Source organism: Leptosomus discolor, chromosome 12 (genome assembly GCF_034619465.1).
Source record: "Leptosomus discolor isolate bLepDis1 chromosome 12, bLepDis1.hap2, whole genome shotgun sequence".
Lineage (NCBI taxonomy): Eukaryota > Metazoa > Chordata > Aves > Leptosomiformes > Leptosomidae > Leptosomus > Leptosomus discolor.
Window position 1 is genome coordinate 15,087,641 of NC_141402.1, and position 23,181 is coordinate 15,110,821.

At 41.0% G+C, this 23,181-nt stretch overlaps 1 protein-coding gene across 5 annotated transcripts in view; it reads right to left on the reverse strand.

Moving 5' to 3' along the window:
• Nucleotides 1-422: 422 nt before the first annotated feature.
• KCNC1 (potassium voltage-gated channel subfamily C member 1) overlaps nt 423-23,181 on the reverse strand; it is a 107,774-nt gene continuing 85,015 nt past the window's right edge. The window contains exons 2-5 of one of the 5 annotated variants that reach the window (XM_086471984.1): nt 18,034-18,967; nt 12,026-12,063; nt 3,340-3,433; nt 1,172-1,308 (exon numbers count right to left, since the gene is read on the reverse strand). In XM_086471984.1, coding sequence (XP_086328110.1) covers nt 1,172-1,308; nt 3,340-3,433; nt 12,026-12,063; nt 18,034-18,967 — 1,203 coding nt within the window. Of the gene's footprint in view, nt 488-1,171; nt 1,309-3,312; nt 3,502-12,025; nt 12,064-18,033; nt 18,968-23,181 lie in introns of those variants that run through there. The other 4 variants (XM_086471981.1, XM_086471982.1, XM_086471980.1 and 1 more) reach the window with 4 other exon arrangements.

Below are 23,181 nucleotides of genomic sequence, written 5' to 3' on the forward strand. Positions count from 1 at the left end.
TTTTACATTTTGGCTACAACAATGTATGTAAAAGTAAAGAGCTTTGAAAGAAAATATATAACTTTGCTTTTTTTTCTCCTTAATCATACATTTGCAGTGTTTCTTGTTTTTTTTCATTTGTTGTTTTTTTGTTGGTTTTTTTGTTTGTTTTTTTTTTTTTTTTTAATTTTTGTCTTCATGCAATTCATGCTATGGAACAAAAAAATAGATTTAAAAAAAAAAAAAAAGGATCTTCTACAGTTTTGTTACATTTTGGCCGTAGAAAAAGCCTGCATCTCTAGTACAACTCCGAAACCACGAAGAATCATCCATAAAACCTGCATGGAGCGAGTTAACTTTGTCCAAATGAGAAGGTCTTCTATGCCTGCACAGTTCCACACAGATGTTTTTTAGCCATCAATGTTCATCTCCATCTCGCCTTGTCAGGTCACTCTGACTGCCTCTGTTGGCATATATTTAGCAATGACTGGACTTTCTTTGCAAAGATCTGCATGTAAAGAATACAATCAGTACTTGAGCTTCTTCCCTGTGCTTTTCACATCAAGCTCGCCATCTTAGTTTTAAAGGAAGGAGGAAAAGGTGAAATAGCTACATGCAGAGGCAGCCATATTCTTCTTCAACAGGATTTTTTTTTTTCCATGCAGTCAGCCAGACTGAGACCTCTCTACAGTGTGTCTGAGTATTGCTTTCAGCTTAAAATAGGCGCCCATGCAAAGTTTCATCCTACTGTGCTTGTTTGCTCAAACTCCTGCAGGGTTCCTATGGCTGAAAAATATCCTGAGAAAAGCAAAATCTTCCATCGTTGACATGTTTCGGCATCGACTAAATGCCTAACCCATTCCATACAGAGCCAGTAGATCCACCATTAGCCAAAATAAGCATATACTAGCAGGATGCACCAGGAAGGGAACTATCTGGTGCATCTACCCTTCATCCTATGTACTGATACCATGCAGCATGTATGGCCCACCAGTACTATGGAAATGCCTGCCTATTGTCATCTGAGTGCTATTTAGGAGTGTTGTCACCTAGCATCAGTAGTAACACCGTTCCCAGCAGGTGCTACTGTGAGACATTGCATCTTCAGACTTAGTCACCTGGATTATATGCGACATAGCATAGGCTAATCGAAAATAAAGCTTTTTAGACCATTCTCTGCTACTGATCCATGCTACAATATAGATGGGATGGGAGACCAAGAACGTCTCACTGGACTAGGAGAGCTGTAGGGCGCAGACACTGAGGATAATCCTATCGCTTTTCCACTTATGCCAGCTATGCTGTTAAGGCTCCGTGACATTTCGTAACCTTCATTTAAAAGAAAAATGCAAAGTACAGCATTGGATCAATGACAGAATGGACTAAGAATGAGGTCAACATTGTAGCCAGTTCAATAGCATCTGCATGCACGGACATGCCGAGAGTAGTATCGCTTGCAACATGACTCAGAAGGCCATTGAAGTACAGAAGAAGTTTGAAATAGATATATATATATGTATATTAAAAAATCATCATTTCTCAAGGATGGTCAGGCTATGTAATTGATCCTACAGGCAGCAACATGGTTGTACCCTAAAAAAAAAAAGAGTCAGTGGGAGGGATTTTCTATGTCTCCGTCATACACTCACACATACCTCTCCCTTCCACTTCATGCATTGTGACCTCAGGCAAAATTAAGGTTTCTGGTGTCTTTGGGGGCAGGAGGGGGAAAAGGCAGCAAAATCCATAGAATTTATTGTGTTGCTATAGAGATACTACTCCTTTGTTCTCAGCATTTAAAAAAAAAAAAGAAAACAAAATTGCATGCACTCAGCTTCCCTCCCTCCCTCCCTCCCTCCCTCCCTCTCCCTCCCCCCCTTTCTTTTTCAGGCATGCACGTAAACAGCTCAGCAAGTGTACAGAGAGTTGCACAAACTATGGAATGAAATTCTGTTGGAACAACAATTAAGATGCTCTCAACGTGTTTCAAACAGGCCAACAATATGCTGACGTATATTACTCTTTAGCCAACCAGCCTCTGTTTCATTCAGTAACGAGAGGCGGTTGCAGTGCATCGTGAAAACCATACATTCCTCATCCCAAAGGATGTGCCATTTGGAGTGTTCCCCTGATCCACTGGAACCACCCGAACTTGCCCAGGCTGAATGAACGCGGCCAATGCTTATCCAATACAGAATCAAGTAAAACGCTTTGCTACAAAGGTAAATTTTAGAGGATATACTTTCATATGAAAGTCTTGTGGTCCAACTATATCTTTGTTGATGATAAGCTTTAAACTTATAAGTACATACACTATCTATAATTGGCATTTGCTATAACTATTGCCCATCATACAATGGCACATGAGAATTCTATACTCCATACTCAGTGTATGGTTACATCATACAATCTTTGCAGTTTTAAAATATTGACTATATCATATACTATATACAGTACACCAGTGATAAACACTGATTTGAAGAGAGAGATTTCTTTTCCAATTTTCCCATTCCTTATCAACTTCGATGCATATATATGTAACTCTAATTTCAGTTTGCATGATTTCCTCATGTTAAATTATTTCAACAAAACAGCCTATTTTAAGAAGGGAAGGTTTTTTTTTAATTTGATTTGACCTCTGTTGCTAAACAGATTATTCTGACCATTAGCAAATTAAAATGCAATGACTTCTGAGAGATCTGTAGCTGTCAGAAGGCTGAGAAACTAACTAGTAATGATTTATTTATGAAAGGAAAGTGATTTTAGATGGATTATTTTCCAATTGTAAGACACCTGTGCTAACAGATGTTCTTGTATGCTTCTCTTTCTCTGTTGAACTAAACAGCTATGAATATCCAAATAATTTGTTTTACTGCTCTGTTAAGGTAGCCAAATAATCATTTCATATTTCTTGAGGATGTTTTGCTTTTGTATTGTATCTTTTTTGTCTGCCCCCTCCAAGTCTGTGCTCCTCAGAGTCTGGTAAGGTCTGTGAGCTTTCTAAGAGGCAAACCTTCATTGCTATGAAATGTTGATTGTCCTCTGCCAATTTAAGGACATTGTGGAGCATCCTCCACTAAAGCTTACTACACCAGCTGGGATGGAAGACTCAGCTGCCTAGCATAGCTGCATGGGGTAGTTACAGCTCCTCAGGCTTTTCTTTCTGAAAGAGATAGGTTAGAAACTCCAAATGCAGACATCAGGTGGTGGTTTCCAGCCCAAACGTGCATCTCTACAGCAAGCGCACTATTGCGTGCTACAGCTACAGCTGACTTTCTCTTATTTATTTAAAACGGTTGCTAACTACATGGTTACAGGACCCCAGCTACATACCCTTTCTTATTCCTCCATCAGGCGGGCAGGGATATTCCCCGGTTGATAAGAGGAAGCAGGGTCCATATCTCTCCCGAGTGCCAGAGCGGGTAAAGGGCAGGCCCTCATCAGGCGTAATAGCCTGGTCTATGTGGGGACAGTCTTCGTTTGCCAGCGCCGCCTTGGCCACCTCACCATTCAGTTTCGAATCTTCAAACATATAAGCAGAAGGCTATTGAAACACTATGCACTGTTTATTAGAGTTCCAGCTGCAAATTAAGGGTTCACAGCTAAAGAGTTCTATAGCGACACTATAAAAGGTAGCACATCTGTCCTAGACACTGTGTTCGTGTGCACTGCACTAAAATAAAATAAAGTCTGTTAAGTGGGAGGAGAAACAAAATGCGTTTGCATTAGGTGTAACAGCAGCCACCTGTACTTCCACATAGAGGGGCAGTTTCAGAAGCGGGCGTGCATTGGTTCCTAGTCCTGTGAGCAGAATACTGCAGTTAGAAATCGGATTATGTTTTTGCATGACATCGGATGATGCATGAATGACCTGTTTGTCATGAAGCCTACTGTCGCTCAGAGCTTTGGAGAGGCAGTGGACTGTGAGTTGTGTTTTAGTATTTGAGTATATTCTGTTTGTGCTGATTTATACCTGTGTGCAGTATTACTGAGGGGAAAATTCCCGCTCTTCCCCTCCCCAAAATTTACCCAGATTGTTTTAGAGCGTTTCTGGTATCAGTCATGCAGGATGGCTGTACACTTTTTAGACACACAGAGTACTTTACGTATGGAAATATGACAGCAGAATGTGGATTTTTAAAAAAGCAATCCATTTTCTGATGTTCTCCTCTGAAACACATACTCTATGTGCAATGCCAGCACAGGACACTACATATAGAAAACACTACAGCAGGCCATGAATTTGGAAAACAGATAGAGTAAAATTTACTGTTGACTGTAAATAATGAAATTTGCCCATTTTGCTCCACACATTCCCATGAGGATAGACTGAGCATAGTATGTTTTCTCTGTGTGACTTGTTTGACATTTATAAAACAATTTAAAGTGCTGTTTTGTGTAGGATTTGTTTTAGGGTTTAAAGTGCAAATTAGTGTATTGAGAATATACTCGAAATATGGCACAGCTCGATATGAGTGTTTTGGTTGAAGGAAGGAAAGAACAGTCAAAATGTGCTTTCTGAAGTTTCACAAATGCTGAAGTTTGTTAATTGAGTGGTATTGGCAGCATCCTACGCCTCGGTTGCACAATGCTTATTACCTAGACACTGTAAGGCAATGGTTGGTCCTGCAAGTCTTTAAAGAAAGACAGACTCAACAGATAATTTCAGTGCCTCTTCCAGATACGCGTACAAGCTTGTTCTGAATGCTACATGATACTGTCATTTATTTATCAATGGTTTTGAAGCCAAGTGATAAAACAAGCCCAAAAATAAAAATACATTATGGAGGGTTTGGAGATATGATTCTGGTTCTCTGGTTTCAGATGGACAACATAGATGAGTAATAGGCAAAAGCTTTTTCAAATTATATTTGGTGCTTTGAACATGCACACACACAGATGTATATGACACATATGATGGATCTATCCGTGCACCAGTAATTGCATTCTGTGCCTTTACTTTTCTTTTATTCAGATGCCACTGGTTTGTCACACTATAAACAGTCTTTTCTGCAGATCTAACCTCTGCCTCCTTTCTTCTTCATGCAGAAAGAGCCAATTATTTCCCCAAAGAGGGAGGTAGTAATGTTTTGTTTGGTGAGCAACGAAATAATTACGTCTCTCAATACATTGAAAGAAGCGGCCAAAGCTGTAGGTGTATTTTAATACTTGTAGACGCTAATTTCAATAGGAACCTAAAGTTTTACCGTTGCACTGAGCTGCAATTCCTTTCTGGTACTCACTGCTATTTAATGCTACTCTTTGTGCAAAAACCTGGCATGGCTGCCATAGCAACCGTGACATTGCAGGTACTGAGCTGTTGATTTAAAAATCACTTAACTGTGTTTGGGGAGAGCTGCTGTCCTCATGGGGATGAGCAAAGAACTGGGCTTCTTCATAAGCCTCTAATGCTACAAGCTGATGGCTCTAATCCTGAAATGAGGGGGGCAGCTGTGTCAGCAGAGCTCTGCCTTGAAATCTCTGAGACTCCCACTGCTACACCTGGGTTGGCAAACTAAACTGTTAGCGATGGAGGGGGCACTGGTCCATTTCTGGAGCTCAAAACACCTCTGAGCAGAGTGATTGTGGGCCAGGCTGCACGCTGGTAGCAGCCATTGATCCTTTTGGAAGCAGCTTGCAGGCTCTGTTGTGCTTGAATGACACGAAAATTGACCTTCTTGGCATTGATTTCTTAAATTGCACACACACCCCTAGCAACTTGAGCCAGAACTTGCTTTTGCAGCCTCCTCAGGGTGCCTTAGCACTGATGATTTTTTTCTTATACTTCTTGAAAATTCACAACCTTGTTATTTTATTTCTATTCAGTAGGAAGACAACAGAGTAGCCAGAGATGTAGACAAATCACTGCACTGTCCTATTAATGTCCCTTGAATATTCCATGCATGGGCCATGCCTTAGGGATCAGTTCTGGATAGCAATGATAATCCTCGACAATTTTGCTAAACATTTAGGAAGCAGAGAAATTACCAGCACAGAAGACTGCATCTGTTGCTGGTGTATGTAAGTGTTAAGTAGAGTAGTTGTGTTCCAAATCACTGTCTGCAGCACCTAATTCTCTGAAGGCGGGACACGGCAGTCACATGATATTTAATATGTGGTTAGTCTGTTATGGGAATAAAGAAAACATCACTGATGTCATCAGCCCACAGCTAGAAGTTCCCATAGTTTTCATTAGCAGATCTACATGCTGAACATGAGGTCTAAAGATGGAATGAAATTATGTTATTTTAGGTTATTTTCTCAAGTTTCAGTTTGCATGTTTGCTTTTTCCAAGGTTAACCTTGGGTTTGAGAGAATTCCAGGTAAAGCAAGCTACTGAAGCCATTACTGTCTGGTGACCAGCAGTCTAGTTATACCAATGACCACTACTTCCAGGTGCATAAAACTTCTAAGGCTTGATTCTGGCCTACGAAATTCACATGAGTCTTTCCAGCCCTGCTAGCAGAATCTGAATGAGGCTTATGCAGCACTTTTTGTTCTTTGGGTTCTGTTTCATGAAGAAAAGTCAATGTTATAATCTGTATTTTACAGATGAGTAAAACTACCATCCAGTGAAGTGACTTGCCTACTGCTATGTAAGAGGTTATTTACAACAAAATCTCCTGACTCTCAGCTTGGCACCTTATCTCCATAATTGTCCTGTCTGTGACTACCTCTTTAACGGCACCAGCTTTAAGTAGTGTCCTGTAGAGATTTGGCTGAGAGGCTAAAGAAGGTATTCAGCAGATCTCCCAGGTGAGTAGTTTGTTTCACAACTACGTCATTTGTGTTGTTTCCACTTCCTTTTTTTTTCCTGTCTCATCTATCCCCATTTGCAGAGAAGTACTATTAAAATGCCTCGAGTGTTTCCAAACAAACACTGAGTTTCAAAATGGGAGGGATTCTGAAAAAGAAACACCTTAGGACAACTGCTGGATTTGGATTTCATGTTAGTATACTCTGCTTATTGTGGAGAAGCACAGCAGAGACTGCCCATGTACTTGCTGCATGGCTCATCTCTTGTCATAGCAAAGGGTTGCACACTGTCCCACTAACTTTACCAGTGCTACTGCTTTTGATTATAAGCTAGAGTCTGACACTGAGCCTCCACCTGTTTGAACTGCATCTTACATTCAGAGTATCAATGGACATAACTGTATGATATATTCATTGACATAATTGTATGATATATTCATTGATCTGTACAAGTGGCACTTGTACAGAAGTGATTCCTACACTGGGAAAGTCACCCTAGTCCTCTTCCCTTAAGCAAACAGCCATTCTCCAATAGCTGCCAAGAAATAAGTTCCTGATCTACTCTTGGTACTGTAGATGTCTTTAGAAATTGTGTTTGGGCCAGGGATGGTCCCAACTCACACTGCTTCCTCTTGGGGTTGTAGCTGCCTCCCCTCGTTTTTCTTCCGTGTGTCTGCAGAGCTGTGAAGTTGTCACTTACCCCAAAGACTGGATGAAAGTTACACTCAGGGTGGACCATTTTCAGTCCTTACAGGATTGGAAATCTAATATCTTTTCCGGTCATTATAGGGACTTCTGTAGGTTGTAACCACTTGGACTGAAACAGGGCTGAGAGAAACTCCACACTTCATAGCATGTTATCCATGCATATTTACCCATGAGTCAGTATCTGGCTATGTGAACCATGCCAGATTCTTTGACATTGTGCTAAAGATGGGGTCTTCTCAGAACTAGATCAGAAACACAGCAATTAAGAGACATAGCACTATTTCTGTTGGTCATATTAGGTCACTGGCAATCTCTTCTGGAAGAACACGGACTGTCTTCCTCCCGGCTACCCTTATTTAAGGATTAAAAGAGCCAAGGGCCCAGCTTGAGTACATACAACTTCCCTGAGTAGCCATTTGCTGTTCCACAAAGGCTCAGGGGCCTTCAAGGTTCTGCAGCCCTGTTACAAGGGAAGGAGTGGACAAGCAGGAAGGAGGTAGAAGTTCAGTGCAAAACAGGGCCAGAACCGAGAAAGGAAGCTGCTTGAAAGATGAAGATCTTTACACTGGGGAGACGTTGTCTGACTAAAGTTACATTCCACACCACCACCCTATGTACAGCTAAAAAGGAATCTACAGCTTGTCTAGATCTCAACTGTGCTCCTATAGCCCTGATCCCAAACTTGGGATTGCCATTATTGCAGTCTGTGAATAGTCCCACTGCTAACCAATTGAGGGTGTCCTTTGGTCCTCATTCAGAGCTCGAGGATCATTTTCATTTGGTCATTTTAAACCCCTGTCACTAACTCTAACATGCATAGTACCTGTCTGAAGTCTCGTATGAAGAAGGACCTCCATGAGGTCCCTCACGGCAGAGACTTTTAATCCAGCTAGATCCCTGAAGAAAGTAATGGTACATTGTCTGATGAGTGAGTTAACTGCTCTTCCGTTTTCCAGTCCTCTCGCATTTTTTCTGGTGATATAAAAGGGCTGTTAATGTGGCAAACATTAGTTGTGTCATAATATGCTCCAACAGGAAACTCTCTTGGTATGATGGTTTTCCCTGGCTCTTGGGCTAGTGACAGAATGGTACGGGAACAGAGGTGGCATGGCCAAGGTGAGGGTGGAGAACTGCTGTGCTCGAGGTTTTCTTAGCTACAGGCCTATTAAGCTGGAAGTGGGAAGTAGAGCAGCTGTGAGGCTGCTGTAGTTGCTGCTGGAGCACAGAATTTCCCAGACTTTATTCTAAGGGAAAATGCAAAGGTTTCACATTCCTTTTGGCATCATATTTTTGCATCATCGCTTTTGCCTGATACTTCTTGTGCTAAGTAAATGATTATGATAAAGTTAAGGGAATGCATCCAAGTATTAAAAAACGTTTACTCTGATTTGTGGAGGGGTTAAGAGCTGCTCAGCATCTGAAAATACCCGTTGACTTTATATCCCTAAATTTCACTCTGAGATGTTGCATGGAAAGGAAATACTTACAGTTCAATTCCCTGCTCTCTTGAGTCTCCTTAATTCAAATTTCACTCCTGTTAGCAAGTTGTTTCTGGTTTAGTTGCCTGGATAGTGTTAACTGTCCATTAATATTAATTGGCCACTCATCAATTGCATCAGTATAAATCACTTTATTTTTTTATACTGAACTCCATCTAAACTCTGCTGTGCTTCTTCACTGATTAAAGGGAGGGTCAGAGCATAATAGCGAATCAGGAAGTAAAGGAACTGCACACAGAGAAAAATAGGCTTTTCTTGAGTTAGTACGTGGCTATAGTGATTTCTGAGTTAACAGAATTCACTGACGATTAAGAATAAGAGTTGTAGCAATAAACTTCATGCTGCTTCTCTAGAAAATTATCAGAAATGTCTATTAGCTGTTTTTTGTCATTCTTTCAAAGTAGTGTTTGGGAGTAATTGGGGGAGATTGTAAACAAAATACTTTGGCCAGGACCTGATTCAGCAAAATAACAATTATGCTTCTGTGCCAGACCATCTTCGGCTACAGAAATCAATTTTTATGGGCTCCAGAGCCTCATACAGGATTAAGAAACATGGATCCCATGGGTAGGGGCTCATTTTTGTTGTTGTAAAATCAGGTCCTTAGAGTGAAAGAGATATAACTATATTGAATTAGAAAAAGAATTATAGAGAAGATATATTAAACCACAGACAAAGGATGATGAAATGATGAAATTACAGCTTGGAGAGTATGGAAGGAAGTATAGCGTAGAGAAGAACAGCATAGAAAGTATGGATTTAAAACTTTGAAAATGAGTAATGATGTGTCACAATGGGCATCACTGGTTTTCAAAATGGCAGTGAAAAAAATCCTAGATTGGTAGGTTTGGGAATTTTTTTCTGCTGGAGAGTAATGAAAATTAATTTTTCCCATGCAAACTATCTGAAAAAAAGAAGGTAATTTAGCTAAGTAGTTCTGTTGTCATACCAAGTACTTACTCTTTGCATTAATACCTCGCATCAGGTTTTGTGTCACAATCTCAGTGAAGTTACCTATAGTCTGTGACATTCCTTGTTCTTTTGCATTAAAGAACTGTATTGTAATCTCCTCGGCTGCCCAACATGGAGCTCAGGTTGATGGGAATTGGAGAAAAACTTCACAGAATAAAATGTGACAGTCTGTAACATACACAAGTTGCAAGCAACGTACAGTAATAACAAGTAAATGTTAACAAACAGAGCGAAAGAGAGAAAAAGAGAGAGAAAATGTGAAGAACATGTAAAAGAATTAAGATTCCTATATTACAACTCAGCTTTAGTTACCCCAATATCCTAAGGCCATTAAAATAAAAATCTTTATTAGTTCTAGGTATCTTTATAACGTTTCCTGATTTTTATATTACTGCATATTTTGGAAGTTGCTATGAAGCTCTTCTGAGTAGATATCACTCTGATGGACTTTACATGGGCACGAGAGCAGAATTTAGTATGCTACATGAATACGCAGAATCCTTCCGACCCAACCTACCTCTTCAACATTTACTCACCACCGTGTTGACCTGGGTTCCTCCAGGAAGCCGTGTCCCCCAGTAAAGCAGTAAAGGCACTCCAGTGACGGTAGTGACCACCTCTCCCAGTACTAACTGGCCAACATACTAACGTCACTCCCAGAGAATATCACCTTTGAGAGGTACTACTTCTTGAAGTGAGGTGATAGCATGTTGGCTGCCTACCTATTGACACTGCTAGAGGAAATACAAGAGCTCTAGTTAAGTAGATCCAGATCTCGCTATTACAGGTGTTATTGGGTATGTGCTTAATGCAGCGCTGAGAACTGTTGCTCCTGGAAGTGCTGCATGGCAAAGAGCTCTGGAAGATCCTTCCTAGTTTTATCCTGACACTTCTGGGATTTCACTTATATCCATCTTGACTTCTGGGCATCTCGCTAACACCATGTTCTGTAGAGTGCAGTGGGTCTCCGACAGGTCAGGTAGAGGTTGCAGGAAAATGTAGTCAGGTGAGCCATGCTACAATCTTATATTACCGTGCTGACTGAGGAATACAGTATGATGATCTGTACAGTATGGAAGATGTCTGGGACATGGAGCATGGATGAATACAAAGAACAATGACAGCAGGAATGGTAGATTGCTTGTTATTTCGGCTTTGTGCTTATAAACAGACAAGCAAGTAGCCAAAAGGCTTGGAGAAAATTTCCAGCAAGTACAGAGTAAGAGGGTTATAAGCAAGTGGACTGGGCACAGAACTAGAACCTCACACCCCGGACTCTTTTGTCCCTGGCCTTTTGTAGCAGTGGGTGAGTCATCCCATCTATCTAGTTCTGCAGCAGAGATGTACTTCTTGCACGGAGTTTGCCTTCTGTCGCGTCTGTCCTGCAAACACCAGTCATACTCAGTGCAGCAGAAGGGAGAGATGCAAAGAGTACCTCTTTCATCTCCCAGGCATGAATTCTGCACTGGATGGCATGCGAGCTGCAGTGGCAGGCTTGTGCTTGAGAAAGAGGATTTACCACATTTACATCTGTCTTGTGCTGGAGGATTGGCACAGGTTGGCCTTATTTGGCTGAAGCGCTTGTGTCTGTCTTTTTCTACCACTAAAAGTACCTAGTGCTTGTTAAGTTATTAAGGCATGAATTATTATTATTAAGTCCTAAGATTTATAATTTAGTTCTGCGATTGTTTTTCACCTTAGTGCAGTCCTGCCCCTACACATACTCATCCCTGGCTGTGGCCAGACCACAGGGGGCTATATGGGGAGATATTTTTTTTTTTAATGTCTCATATAGTGCCAGAGAAAAGCGGGAAACCCAGAGTGCTGTGCTTGAATCATAGCTCCTCCTTTTTGTTTTCAAATGACTTGGTATAGAGAATGTTATTTTTTTATTCAAATTCTAAAGTAAACAAGCACCATAGTACAAGTGACACCCATCAGTTGTGTATCTACAGGAAATAACAGACTGATAATTGTACAACAGAGTATTACATTATATTAGTTATAAATTCTGCTTTGCATGTGATCCACAGCTGTGAGATTGCAGAAATGCCACACGGGGCAGGGGGCAAGGAATAAATCCAAATTGCATCCAACTGTAGGCACTTAACTGAGGGTCTTAAGTTAGAGCTGCAATCACCTGAGATCACTTATGGAGAAAGCCACCTCCAGAGGGCAATTCAGATCATAAATGAGTGAATTATATTCCGAGACTGCCTGACTCTTCTTTTGATATAACGGGGACCTCAGGCAAATGCATCTTAAGTTAGATGAGAAGAACTGAGCGTTATTCCTTTTATTTTGAGCTGCTACAATTCCTGTATTAAATCCAGACGACTCCATCTTCAGTGACATTAAGATGCAATCATTACCTCATTGGCAATTTTGGAGTGACGAATTGTGGATTTTTAAACGCTAGGAAGGCTAAGTATAGGGACAAAAGAAAAACTATCTCCCTGTTACCTTTTCCACTGCCTTTTTAGTAATTTTCTTGTCCAACACATTTAAAAATCACGGCCTTTCGAGCTGAAACAGACCTAAACTCTTTGCAGTAACATTGCTGTCTACTGTTCACCTTACAGAGAGGGTCAAAGGTTTTGTGACACTAAAATTAGATGAGGGTTTGTTTTTTTTTTTAATCTTCAAAGGCATTTGATCAGAGAATTTACTTCCCTGTGGACTGGAAGACCACCACAGTGACTACATACCGATGGCTTTAATAATGCTTTGCTATCTGTAAAAGCCACTGAAGTTCACAAACTACAGCAAAATGTTAGGCAGCATAATGGACCTGTGACAAGAACTGCCAAGAGTCCCCAGCTCCCGCTGAGCATTGGCACTAGAATTACAGTGCTCAGCACGCTTCTGACGTTAGAACTGGTGTGTTGCAGAAGGAATACAGGTTATTTAGGTTATGGTGACAGAAGGGATGAAAAATGAAGCCCTGAGAAAAGAGCAGCTCCTTCAGAAAGCACGAGTGATAAAGCTGAAATGGGTAATTCCCCATTATTTCTCTAATTATCTCTAAAAGAACAGTGCTCTCTCAGGAAATTGCATTCAAATAATAAATTCCTAATGTCACAGCTTGCTCAAGGTCCTCTGACCATGGAGTACACTGGAATCACTGTAACTGTGTAGTTCCCCTCTGTCAGTGATAGACTTGGATTGCTTCAACTATTCAGACATTGTATTTTGGGCACGTAAGTAAAACAACAACAGAAGTTTTTCCCAAAGCTAGAGACTGTATTAGTAATGACAGACATTTTCCCTCTCCTCTTAGGCGCCTGAATTCTAGTAATATTTCTTCCATATTTTACAGCTATGCAATGAGTAGAGAATTTTGCCATTGGTACATTGTGAAAAAGGCTGCACAATATGTTTGTATGAAGATACGATATTCTTTGAGTATAGTTAAAGTGAAACTGCATGCAGAGGGGATCAGAGAGGTGAGAAATTCTTATTTTGGCTATATTAAAGTCATTAGAAACACTGCGTATGTCGGTGTTGTAAATACATTTATATACGAAAACAATAAAAGATTGGGGTAGGTCTCTGAACAAACCCAAAATAACCCATCACCTGTGCTTGTGTATTATGGATGCATTGTTGAGACCATTGGTCTGTGGCACCAGACAGTACTGTAGACATCAAATGAAGTTATGAGTTCCATTCATATTCTAAATTTCTTTTACAGTGCTGGAAAATGACCACTTCATCCTATGGCAACTTTAAGATGTAACCATGCAGTTAACCTGTCCTTCAGGTAAGCACACAGCTCACAGAAGAGAGGGACTGAAGAGCTGAGTAATGGTTTCAAAACAAAACTGAGAGCTTTAAAGATTTATTTTTTGCGTGTTTTGAAGTTTTCCTACAAACTTGTACCTTAAAGTATTTTGCTATGTGTACTGAGGTAAATTACTTAGACCTGTAGGACAGCGTGTGGTTTGGGACAGAAATCAGCGAAGTTTAAGTGGTTGAAACTGGCTTTTCCTGTTTTGCTTCTGTTTGAAGCAAATTTTGCTTTGCCTTTTTTTTCTATTTTGCCTTTGTTATGATATTGACTGTTTGGAATACTCAGAAGCCTTTAGATAAAAGATGGTGCAGCACAGCAGATTGTGGTTGACTGATGCTTATTTAGTTATGTTCAACTAGTGGCTTTGCCACAGACCATTCAAGTGATCTTGCTCAGTTAAGTTAAGCCATGTGTCAAATGAAAATACTGGATACCACTTCTATTTTCCTTTTGCTGTCTACTTAGCCTGTCGGGTATTTGATTGTAATACAATGGTTGTCACATATACAACAGTGGCGAAATGAAGCCCTGATCTTGAATAGGGCCTGTGAACATTGCGACATAACAAAGTTAATAGTTGGACGTGGTGATGCTACAACTTGGTGTATATATTTTAAGTGAGGGGACACCTGGTCCTCTCTGAGTCTGAGATATCCCTGGGTCAAGGAGTTTTAGTCAAATCGGTCAGGTGAGATCTGCTCCTTTGTATCAGGCCCAGTTCCTCCATGCGCTATATAAGCAGTATCTTGAGAATTTACAGGCATTAGAAACTGCCTTGAGGAAGATTTTTTTGTGTAGAGGAAACCCCAGCTTTCTTAATGCTGCTGGTGAAGGCCTGTCCGCAGCAGTGGCTCTGCCATCCTCTGTTCTGAAGTGCCTTACCTCCCCTTCTGCCGCTTTCCCAGCCACCCATTGATGGGATCGGACGGGATGGAGAGCAGGAAGAGTTGCTGCAGAAAGGGGAGGCATGATAGAATCAAACTCTGACATTCTTTATATCAAATTAAAATCAAGTGCTGTTATTTAAAGATACCCTCCTGCCAGGTGTAAATTAGCCCAGGGCTGAGCTGCTGAGAATGTTGGGGACAATTAAAAAATTTAATTCAAACCTACCAGAACTTAAATTCAAACCCTCTTTGCTTTGCCTGCAAATGACCATAGCATCATTGGCAGCAGCTGTGCAGCCTGTGGGCAAGGTTCTGCTGTTTGCATGTCCATGCCAGGAAAGTGCTCCTTAGCCTGAGAGGAAGCACTGGGCTGCGGCTGTGCAGAGCTCTCATAGAGCCCCCGTGGCACTGCGTGTATGGACTGAGAACAGCTGTGGACTGCTGACTCAGTGCATGAGAGGGCCATAGAGAGATAGTCATATGTGGAACTATTTCGTACTTGTCACTGTTTTGTGAAGTGTTTAATCATTCCACCACTGATAACATATGGAATTAATAACTTCACGTGATGCCCTTTACACCTGAGCAGCTAAATAGGCTTTTTTTGGATATACATCGTATGACCTTGTATCACCTAGACACTGTCACACTGAAGCTTTACAGTTAAAAATGACAAGAAGTATCTTGGACAACTCAGGCATTGTTTTAGAAATATTAGGCACCCATTCTGTGTTCCTAGTACAAAGTTAACTGGTTGTTTACAGTTAGGTGCTGTTAACTAATCCAAATATTTTACAGTATGGGAAACATTCATTGCTTGCAAGTCTCTGTTTTCATATACCGTGCAGGTTATAGTTTCAGGAACAAGTCAGTGCCTATGAATGCTTCATATTACATAAGTGAATCTCAACATCCAAGGCAATGCAGATCTTGTTTTAACAGCTTGGTTCGGATCTTACTTATTTTTTGCTTTTCTCTTGCACACATATAGATCTTTCCCTATTAGGAAGCTAAGAGATGCAAGCAATATTTTTTGCTGCTAGTGGTGCATAATAATTACCAGAAACAGAACTCCAGCAACAGTGTTACCGAGTCCATTTTGTTAGCTGAAGTATAAGTGTGCTTTGTTACTTCTTAAAATATATATGCTTGTATATGTATATAAAAATAGTCTCTCTTAATTATTGCACAAATAGGTAAGTTGCTGTTACTATCAATACTTCATGGATATTGTGGTAACAGCTGATTTTAGTGCACTGATGGTGGCAAAACAGTTCCACATTGAACCAAAATTTACACGTATTCTCAGGATACCGGTGTGGAATTGCACTGAACTCGTAGAGTTCTTGGTCCTCTAGTTCCTAGAGAGGACCAGGGTAGATAATAGAAGAAACTTTATAAAGTAAGGGATTTCTGAGAAGAAAGTCACTCTGTAGCTGACTGCTAAAATACTCAAGAGTCTGGCATCTCTTGCGCATTACAGTTGGGTAGTTGGCATATTGCTTACAGTAGGAGACATGCGGTATTGTTTGTGCCCTCTTTCCCTCTTGACACATGATGCCACAAAGACATCTACTTGTGAGGAAGTTTGCTGCTTGGACATGAGTTGTGATAAGCATTTGCAACCTGAGGGGAATGGATGATAAAACCGTACGCGTATGCACCAAAGGTACAATAGGAAAGAGACAGTCTATCAGTCACGTGAATTGTGATTGGCCTGTTGCAATGGAATAGCCTTTAACAAAAAAAATGAAAGCTATTTACCTTCTGAATGGATTTTACATAGTTGCACAAAAGGGAAAAGAAATAAGAAAAGAAGAGAGAAGAGAACAGGAAAGAAAAGAAAAGAGAAAGGTTCCCACCAGCTCTTCCCCTCCAAAATTAGCGTTGGCATTGGTGAAGTCACACACAAAGGAAAGTCTAACTTTCTTTGTGCCTCTCACAATGACATCAACATGCATGGCTATGAGATGACAAGAGAGTACCTCACTCACAATGAGGAACAAATTAGAATTTTCTTCAAAGTAAAAAAATGATAACACAAGACCATCATAGGTATATGCTAGCTCTTTCAAAACATCTCTTTTTGACTAGATATCAGTTAAAATCACTTGACTGGTGATCTGTTCTATATAATACAACATAGGGGGATATTCTGAATAGGCTGAAGAATGTCTACTGTGCAACTTGGCTGGAACGTCTGCCAAAAATGAAGTTGGCTTTGTTTTCAACATGGTTATCTACTTTGAAATTACTCCATAGAATGAATAGTGATATTCCATGGGTAGAGGTAGATTATGGGGTTTAAATAATCAAATTGGAGCCCCGTAACTTTATGTGCTATAGGAGGATTCTCATAAAACTGAGATATTCCCATAATTAACCACTAGCCATGGGATATTATAATATATTCCATGGTGACTAGTATTTTTTCCATTTCCCTCCCCCCTCCCAGCAGAATTAGTATGATTAATTTTGCTCTGGTTTCACCTATTGCTAACATGAATCGGTATAATTAAAAATAAGAATACCATATTATGAGACGATCACTGTTTAGGCCAAACCAGCCAGTAATGACCAGTCAGACCTTTTCCAATTGGCCTTTGCTGCTAGAAGGTTGAAAGAGCTGTAACTCACCAACCCATACTTGCAAAAGGAGCATGTTTTAGAAAATGTGATTCAAAACTCTTCATAGTTCTAAATGCTAAATTCTAGTGGAATTTTATAGAATAGATTGATTTGCATGCCATGGAATAAACATCCTTACATCTAGTCTTGTCTCAGAGTGAGTCATTTTGCATTAGTGTCAAGAATTTGAGCTGTTGTTCTACTTTGCAGTTAATCATCAGAGAGAGACGGGATTGTCTCATGAATATGCATGATGGTATAGTTGTCCCTTCAACTTACTAGGCACCTAGTTTCTGTAATGAGATGTACAATATCTGCCATTTAAAACAGCTGAAAGGTCCCAAATGGGAACAAATGAGAAAGCATCTGGCTGTTTCAAATTCCAGCCCTGTTTTGTCAGAAAACTGTAATTGCTGGGTACTTGGCTCCTACTCTGCTCTATGAAGCATTCAGCTCTCAGGAGCCTCTGAGATGCATTACACAGTCCAGCACCATAGCTGTAGAACTCTCAAAATTCTTCCACTAGATGTAACAGCTCTTCAAAATATCTTGAGACTTGTATGCCCTTAACCAGGACCAAAGTTTGGGCTCCTAGAGCGTGCTCTCATCCTTAGTTTTGCTGATCAGCCTCTACTGTACCATTTGTCCCTGCAACCTAGACTTCACACATATTATTCACTGTGTGATGGTGGGACTAGAATGGATAAATGTGCTACCCATTGCTCTAAGAAAGCAGTCTGGCTGAATCTTAAATCACTACGCGGGATGGAGGTTAACGGTCAGATGGACATTCCTCTAAGAGGTTTCCTACCTGCTCTGTTAATTTCTAAAATTTCTTCTTGGGCCAGTGGGCAAGTGTCGCTCTGAGTACTGTGGTGTGGAGAGTTTACGACAGATTTACAATAATTGGGGGATCCCAGCTGGGGTGGCCGCGGGATATGCTTCTTTTTTTTCTTTGGTAGCTTCTGCTTAGCCATAGCTAAGGAGTAATACATTCCGAAATTGTTCACAATGACAGGGACAGGCATGGCAATGGTCAGCACACCAGCGAGAGCACAGAGGGCCCCCACCAGCATGCCTGACCAAGTCTGAGGATACATGTCTCCGTAGCCCAGGGTCGTCATGGTGACAACAGCCCACCAAAAGCCGATGGGGATATTTTTAAAGTGTGTGTGTTCACTGGCACTAGGGTCATTTGGTTTAGCACCTATTCTCTCGGCATAATAGATCATCGTGGCAAAGATTAAGACTCCCAATGCCAAAAATATGATGAGCAGCAAGAATTCGTTTGTGCTGGCGCGGAGGGTGTGTCCCAAGACCCGCAACCCAACGAAGTGGCGGGTCAGCTTGAAAATTCGCAGGATTCGCACGAATCGGACTACGCGGAGGAAGCCCAGGACATCCTTAGCAGCTTTGGAAGACAGGCCACTGAGTCCAACCTCTAGATAGAAAGGCAGTATGGCCACAAAGTCAATGATGTTCAAAGAGTTTTTGATAAATTCCACCTTATTTGGGCAGAAAGTGACTCTCATCAAGAACTCAAACGTAAACCAGACCACACAGACACCTTCAATGTAGGTGAGAAAGGCTTCAGTCTCTGCTTCCCTGTAGTGCCGCACCTGGGTGTCATTCCCGATGAATTCAGTTTCTGTCTTATTCACAATGGGGTTAAATCTCTCATGGGTCTCGAGGCAGAAGGTGGTGATGGAGACCAGAATGAAGAAGAGGGAGGCAAATGCCACATACTGTGGAAAGAAAGATATGAGAGAATTGTTAAACAGTAGGTTAAGTACAGGGGCTTTGATTCTGAAACACCAGGGAGAGACAAGAACTATATTGAAACTAAAGATAATGCTACTCCTTCTGCCTGTGGGCTTTAGATGCCACGCCTCACCTGCAAAGACAGCCTAACATTCAGACTCGGAGGGAAAGCAGCCTATAAGTACATGCTAACATCCATTTCTATACAGATAGCACTTTAGTGTGAGTGTAAATTTAAGCAAGTGTTTAAATCTCAGAGCGTTTTGTGGGATTTAAGGTTAAGGACACACTGAAATTCTATCTTCCTGAACTTGGTCTGCTGTTATTTCCCGATCTTAAAGACAGAGCACACCTTCTAGGACAATTACCATGCAAGAGTCTTTTCACAGCATTGTGTCGGTGGTATGGTGGCTGCCTCCTGCTCCCAGCTTAGTGACAGTTGTGGTATTTCAGATCTCAGTAAGGTGCTAGTAAATACTAGAGGCAGTCTCAGGTGGGCCTTGCAGCAAGGAGCGGAGTCCTGCTAGGCGTCTTCAGACTTTCTTGCCAAATCCCAGGGACAGATTGAGGAACAAGTCACATATCAAACCGAGCTCTCCTAGAGTAAACATCTCTGTTCTCAGTTCCCTTCTCCAGATCTTTTGGGGGTGGGGGACAGGGAGGGGAAGAAAGATGTTTCATGTCAGCTGATCCAAAAGGAGACAGATCTATTGGATTTTACCAGACAAGGTTTTCTTGAAGAGATTCTCATTACAATGTAAGACTTGTACCAGAACTAGATGAATCTATTTTAAAGCTGTTGGATTACGATCTGGTTAATCAAGTTACAGTGAAGATGGTAGCAGCCCCCAAAGTTGGTGAGTGTTTGTCTCTGCCTCTTCTGCTTCAGTTCCTGCTTTTCATAGAACCAAAGAATAATTTGGGTTGGAGGGGACCTTTAAAGGCCATCTAGTCCAACCCTGCTGCAGTGAGCAGGAATATCTTCAACCAGATCGGGTTGCGCAGAGCCCCGTCCAACCTGGCCTTGAACGTTTCCAGGGGTGGGGCTTCTACCACCTCTCTGGGCAGCCTGTGCCAGTGTTTCACCACTCTCATCATTAAAAAATTTTCTTCCTTTTATCTAGTCTGAATCTACCCTCTTTTAGTTTAAAACCATTACCCCCTGTCCTATCGCAACAGGCCCTCCTACAAAGTCTGTCCCATCTTTCTTATAAGCCTCTTTTAAGTATGGAAAGGCCACAATAAGGTATTCCTGGAACTTTCACTACTCCAGGCTGAATAACTCCAACTCTCTCAGCTTTTCTCAGGTTTTCCTCAGCCTAAAGGAGATCTCTTGGTTGTATTCCAGGATAATTGAGGGGTACAGTCAGGACAAAATTCACAACTCTTGTAACCACAGTTCCTCTACTCAATCTCTCTTTAATCAAGTAGTTTGCATCTAAGAAGTCTCTTCGTGTGTTGGAGTGGTACAGTAATGGTAATACCTCTTTCCATTTCACTCCCTCCATCTATTATCTTCCTGGTTGTCTTGTGTGTCACCTTGACAAGAGACATCACATAAGATATTGTTTCACTGTCTTCATGAGCATCAGCAACTGTGGTAATTAAAATATTCTTATAGTGTCCTGTTATTCATAATGTCCCTTTTTTAGCAGTGTAGCCAAATTAGGGGTTAAAAAGAACTAGTTTCTTCTAATTGTATGTTGCCAGTAAATGAAGTGCAATAATCTAAAAGAAATTGCTGCCAAAGGAATAACCTGTTAAAATAACCTATGTTTCAAGCTACCAAGCTCTCCTGAAATCAAGAAGTTCCTTCTGTCTGCTTTCCTGGGTACACCTAGCGCAGAGTTACGCTTGGCCTTTTGTATCAGCAAAGAAAGTCAAAAGCAAGGATTTGCCACGGTTTGAGGTGAGCCGTTCAACAGAATACAGAGAAACTGGCAGAGAATTGTTTTGGTTGGAAGGGCCCTCTGGAGGTCGCTTGGTACAACTTCAAAGTTGGACCAGGTTGCTCAGGGTCTTGTCCGGTCCAGGTCTGAATACCTCCAAGACTGGAGATCCCACAGCCTCTCTGGGCAGCCTGTGTCAGTGTTTGGCCAGTAAGAGCAAATAAGCTTGGAAGATACAGAAGCAAACAGGCTCTTCTACTTTTCAAATCTAACTTTGTTGCCAAAGAGAGCAGGACTTAGCCATTATCACAGATTTAAAAAAAAAAACAGTACCTTCCCCTAAAAGCTTCAGGCTATCATAGCATTGTTATGTGATGATCTAATATATGTGCTGCTATGTGCTAAAATCAGTATCTAATACAAATAGTTGTCTGGAGGATAAACAATCTGGAGGTTAGTGAAATTGAGAAGCAGGACTACAGTATCTTTTTATCATTCTCCTGTTAAACAGGGAAATTCCTTTATGAACAGTTTCTCCATCTGTAAAATAGGTTAAAAAAAATACCAGCTGGTGTTTGTCATGTGCTTTGTGATCCTAGATAAATGTGTACAGGTTCTATATGCTTTCATTTTAATGTTACTGACTAGTATATCAACAGTCTCACTGAAAAATAAGTTGAAGAGTCTTAAGTAGTCAAAGGCAGTTTGCGTATGATAATGTTGAGACCCAGAGCTTAGTTAAGTAGAGGTTAATACCCCAATTGTCTGAGTATGAGTAAAATGAGAAATAAAAAGCATCTTGCACCAGGAGCTCAGGAGAAGTTTCCTAGCAGCCTCAGTATGTCTGCTGTACTTCAGCCTGCAGCAGATTTTTACTATATAGTCATAGAGCTGTGAGAATTCAAGCTGCAGAAGGAAATGCTGACACTTTAAATCAGGTAGCACTCACAGATAAGAGGCAGAGAGGGGAATAAAACCATTTTGCATTTTAAGGGGTCTGTGAAGAAGGCCCCTTTGTTTACGCTGACTCAAAATGCAATTCTCCTCTTGGTGGATATGAGTGAGTTTTTCTTGCTTAGGACAACCTTTAGGCTGACCTTGCACAGCAAGTATCTTGAAAAGTGATGTTTTGCTGTACTAAAGGGAAGAAATAACCAATTCTGACAGGACATTTGAGTTCTCTGCTGTGGTACATGCTAGCAGTGTTATCAGAGAACATCACACCCATGATCTCTCTTGCTGTCAGTCCTTGTGGGTGCACACCTTGGCTTCACAGGGGAATTGAGAACTTTTAGTCCCCAGTTCAGCAGAGCAGGAAGCACCTGCTAAATGAGCGTGAAGCATTTGCTTCCTTCTGTCTCTATTTAATAACATCCAGAGCCCTTTCTCACGGATAGGCATGTTCTTGAATGGTTTGTAGCTTTGGAAATGTGGGTCTGCTTTCAAGATTTGATAAAACCATGTCTGAGCAATGGTACTGACACGAAGAATGCCAGTATTTCTTCTCCAATTTAATTTTTTTTTTCTCTGTTGAATTACTATCTAATCCTAAAACCTGTTTCATATTTGGGAAGTAAAAATGCTTCTTAGTCATTCCATGCTTCGATATTGAAAGACCCTTGAGGTTTCTTTTTTCGGAGAAAGACTGCACAGACGGAAAGGAGAAGACAGAGGAGAGCAGCCTTTTAATAAAGGTCCCATTACAGTTTCCCGTTCCCTTGTCTGATCCAAAGCAGTGCAGGAATGCCTGAGAGACAAGCCTGACAGTTTGTTCACTGGCACCCATCTCTGATAGATCTATCACCTGCAGCTGCTTGGGTCGCAGAAATTTAGCAGCTTGTTGCAAATGAATGCGTAATTTATCATTGGCATAGATTCCAAATTTATATTGCCTCACCCCTTTTTTTTTCCCCTCTGAATATTTTTCTTTGTTAATTATTTGATATAAGATTAGCAAGCTGTAAGCAAAATCGAATAGCACCAAATTCAGTGAGTATGTTTTTCTAAGGAGACCAGCATTCATTCGTGCCAAAGGGGTCAAAAAAAGAGCTCTCTGGCCCAACATCAGAGGCCAACAGAGATCAGCCTTTATGTCTAACATGACCGCTTGCCAAGTCCAGACATGAGCAATGCTGGTAAAATCTAGTGAGGACTACAGTACTCAGATGTGTTCTGGTGTCATTGAAAATAAGGCTGTCTCTTTTTTTTTCACTAATAATGGCCTGAACACTAATCAAACCGACGGGTTGCTGTTGTATTATTTAGTGGTTCTTAATCTTCTTTCCCCTTACATTTTATAGAGGAATTTC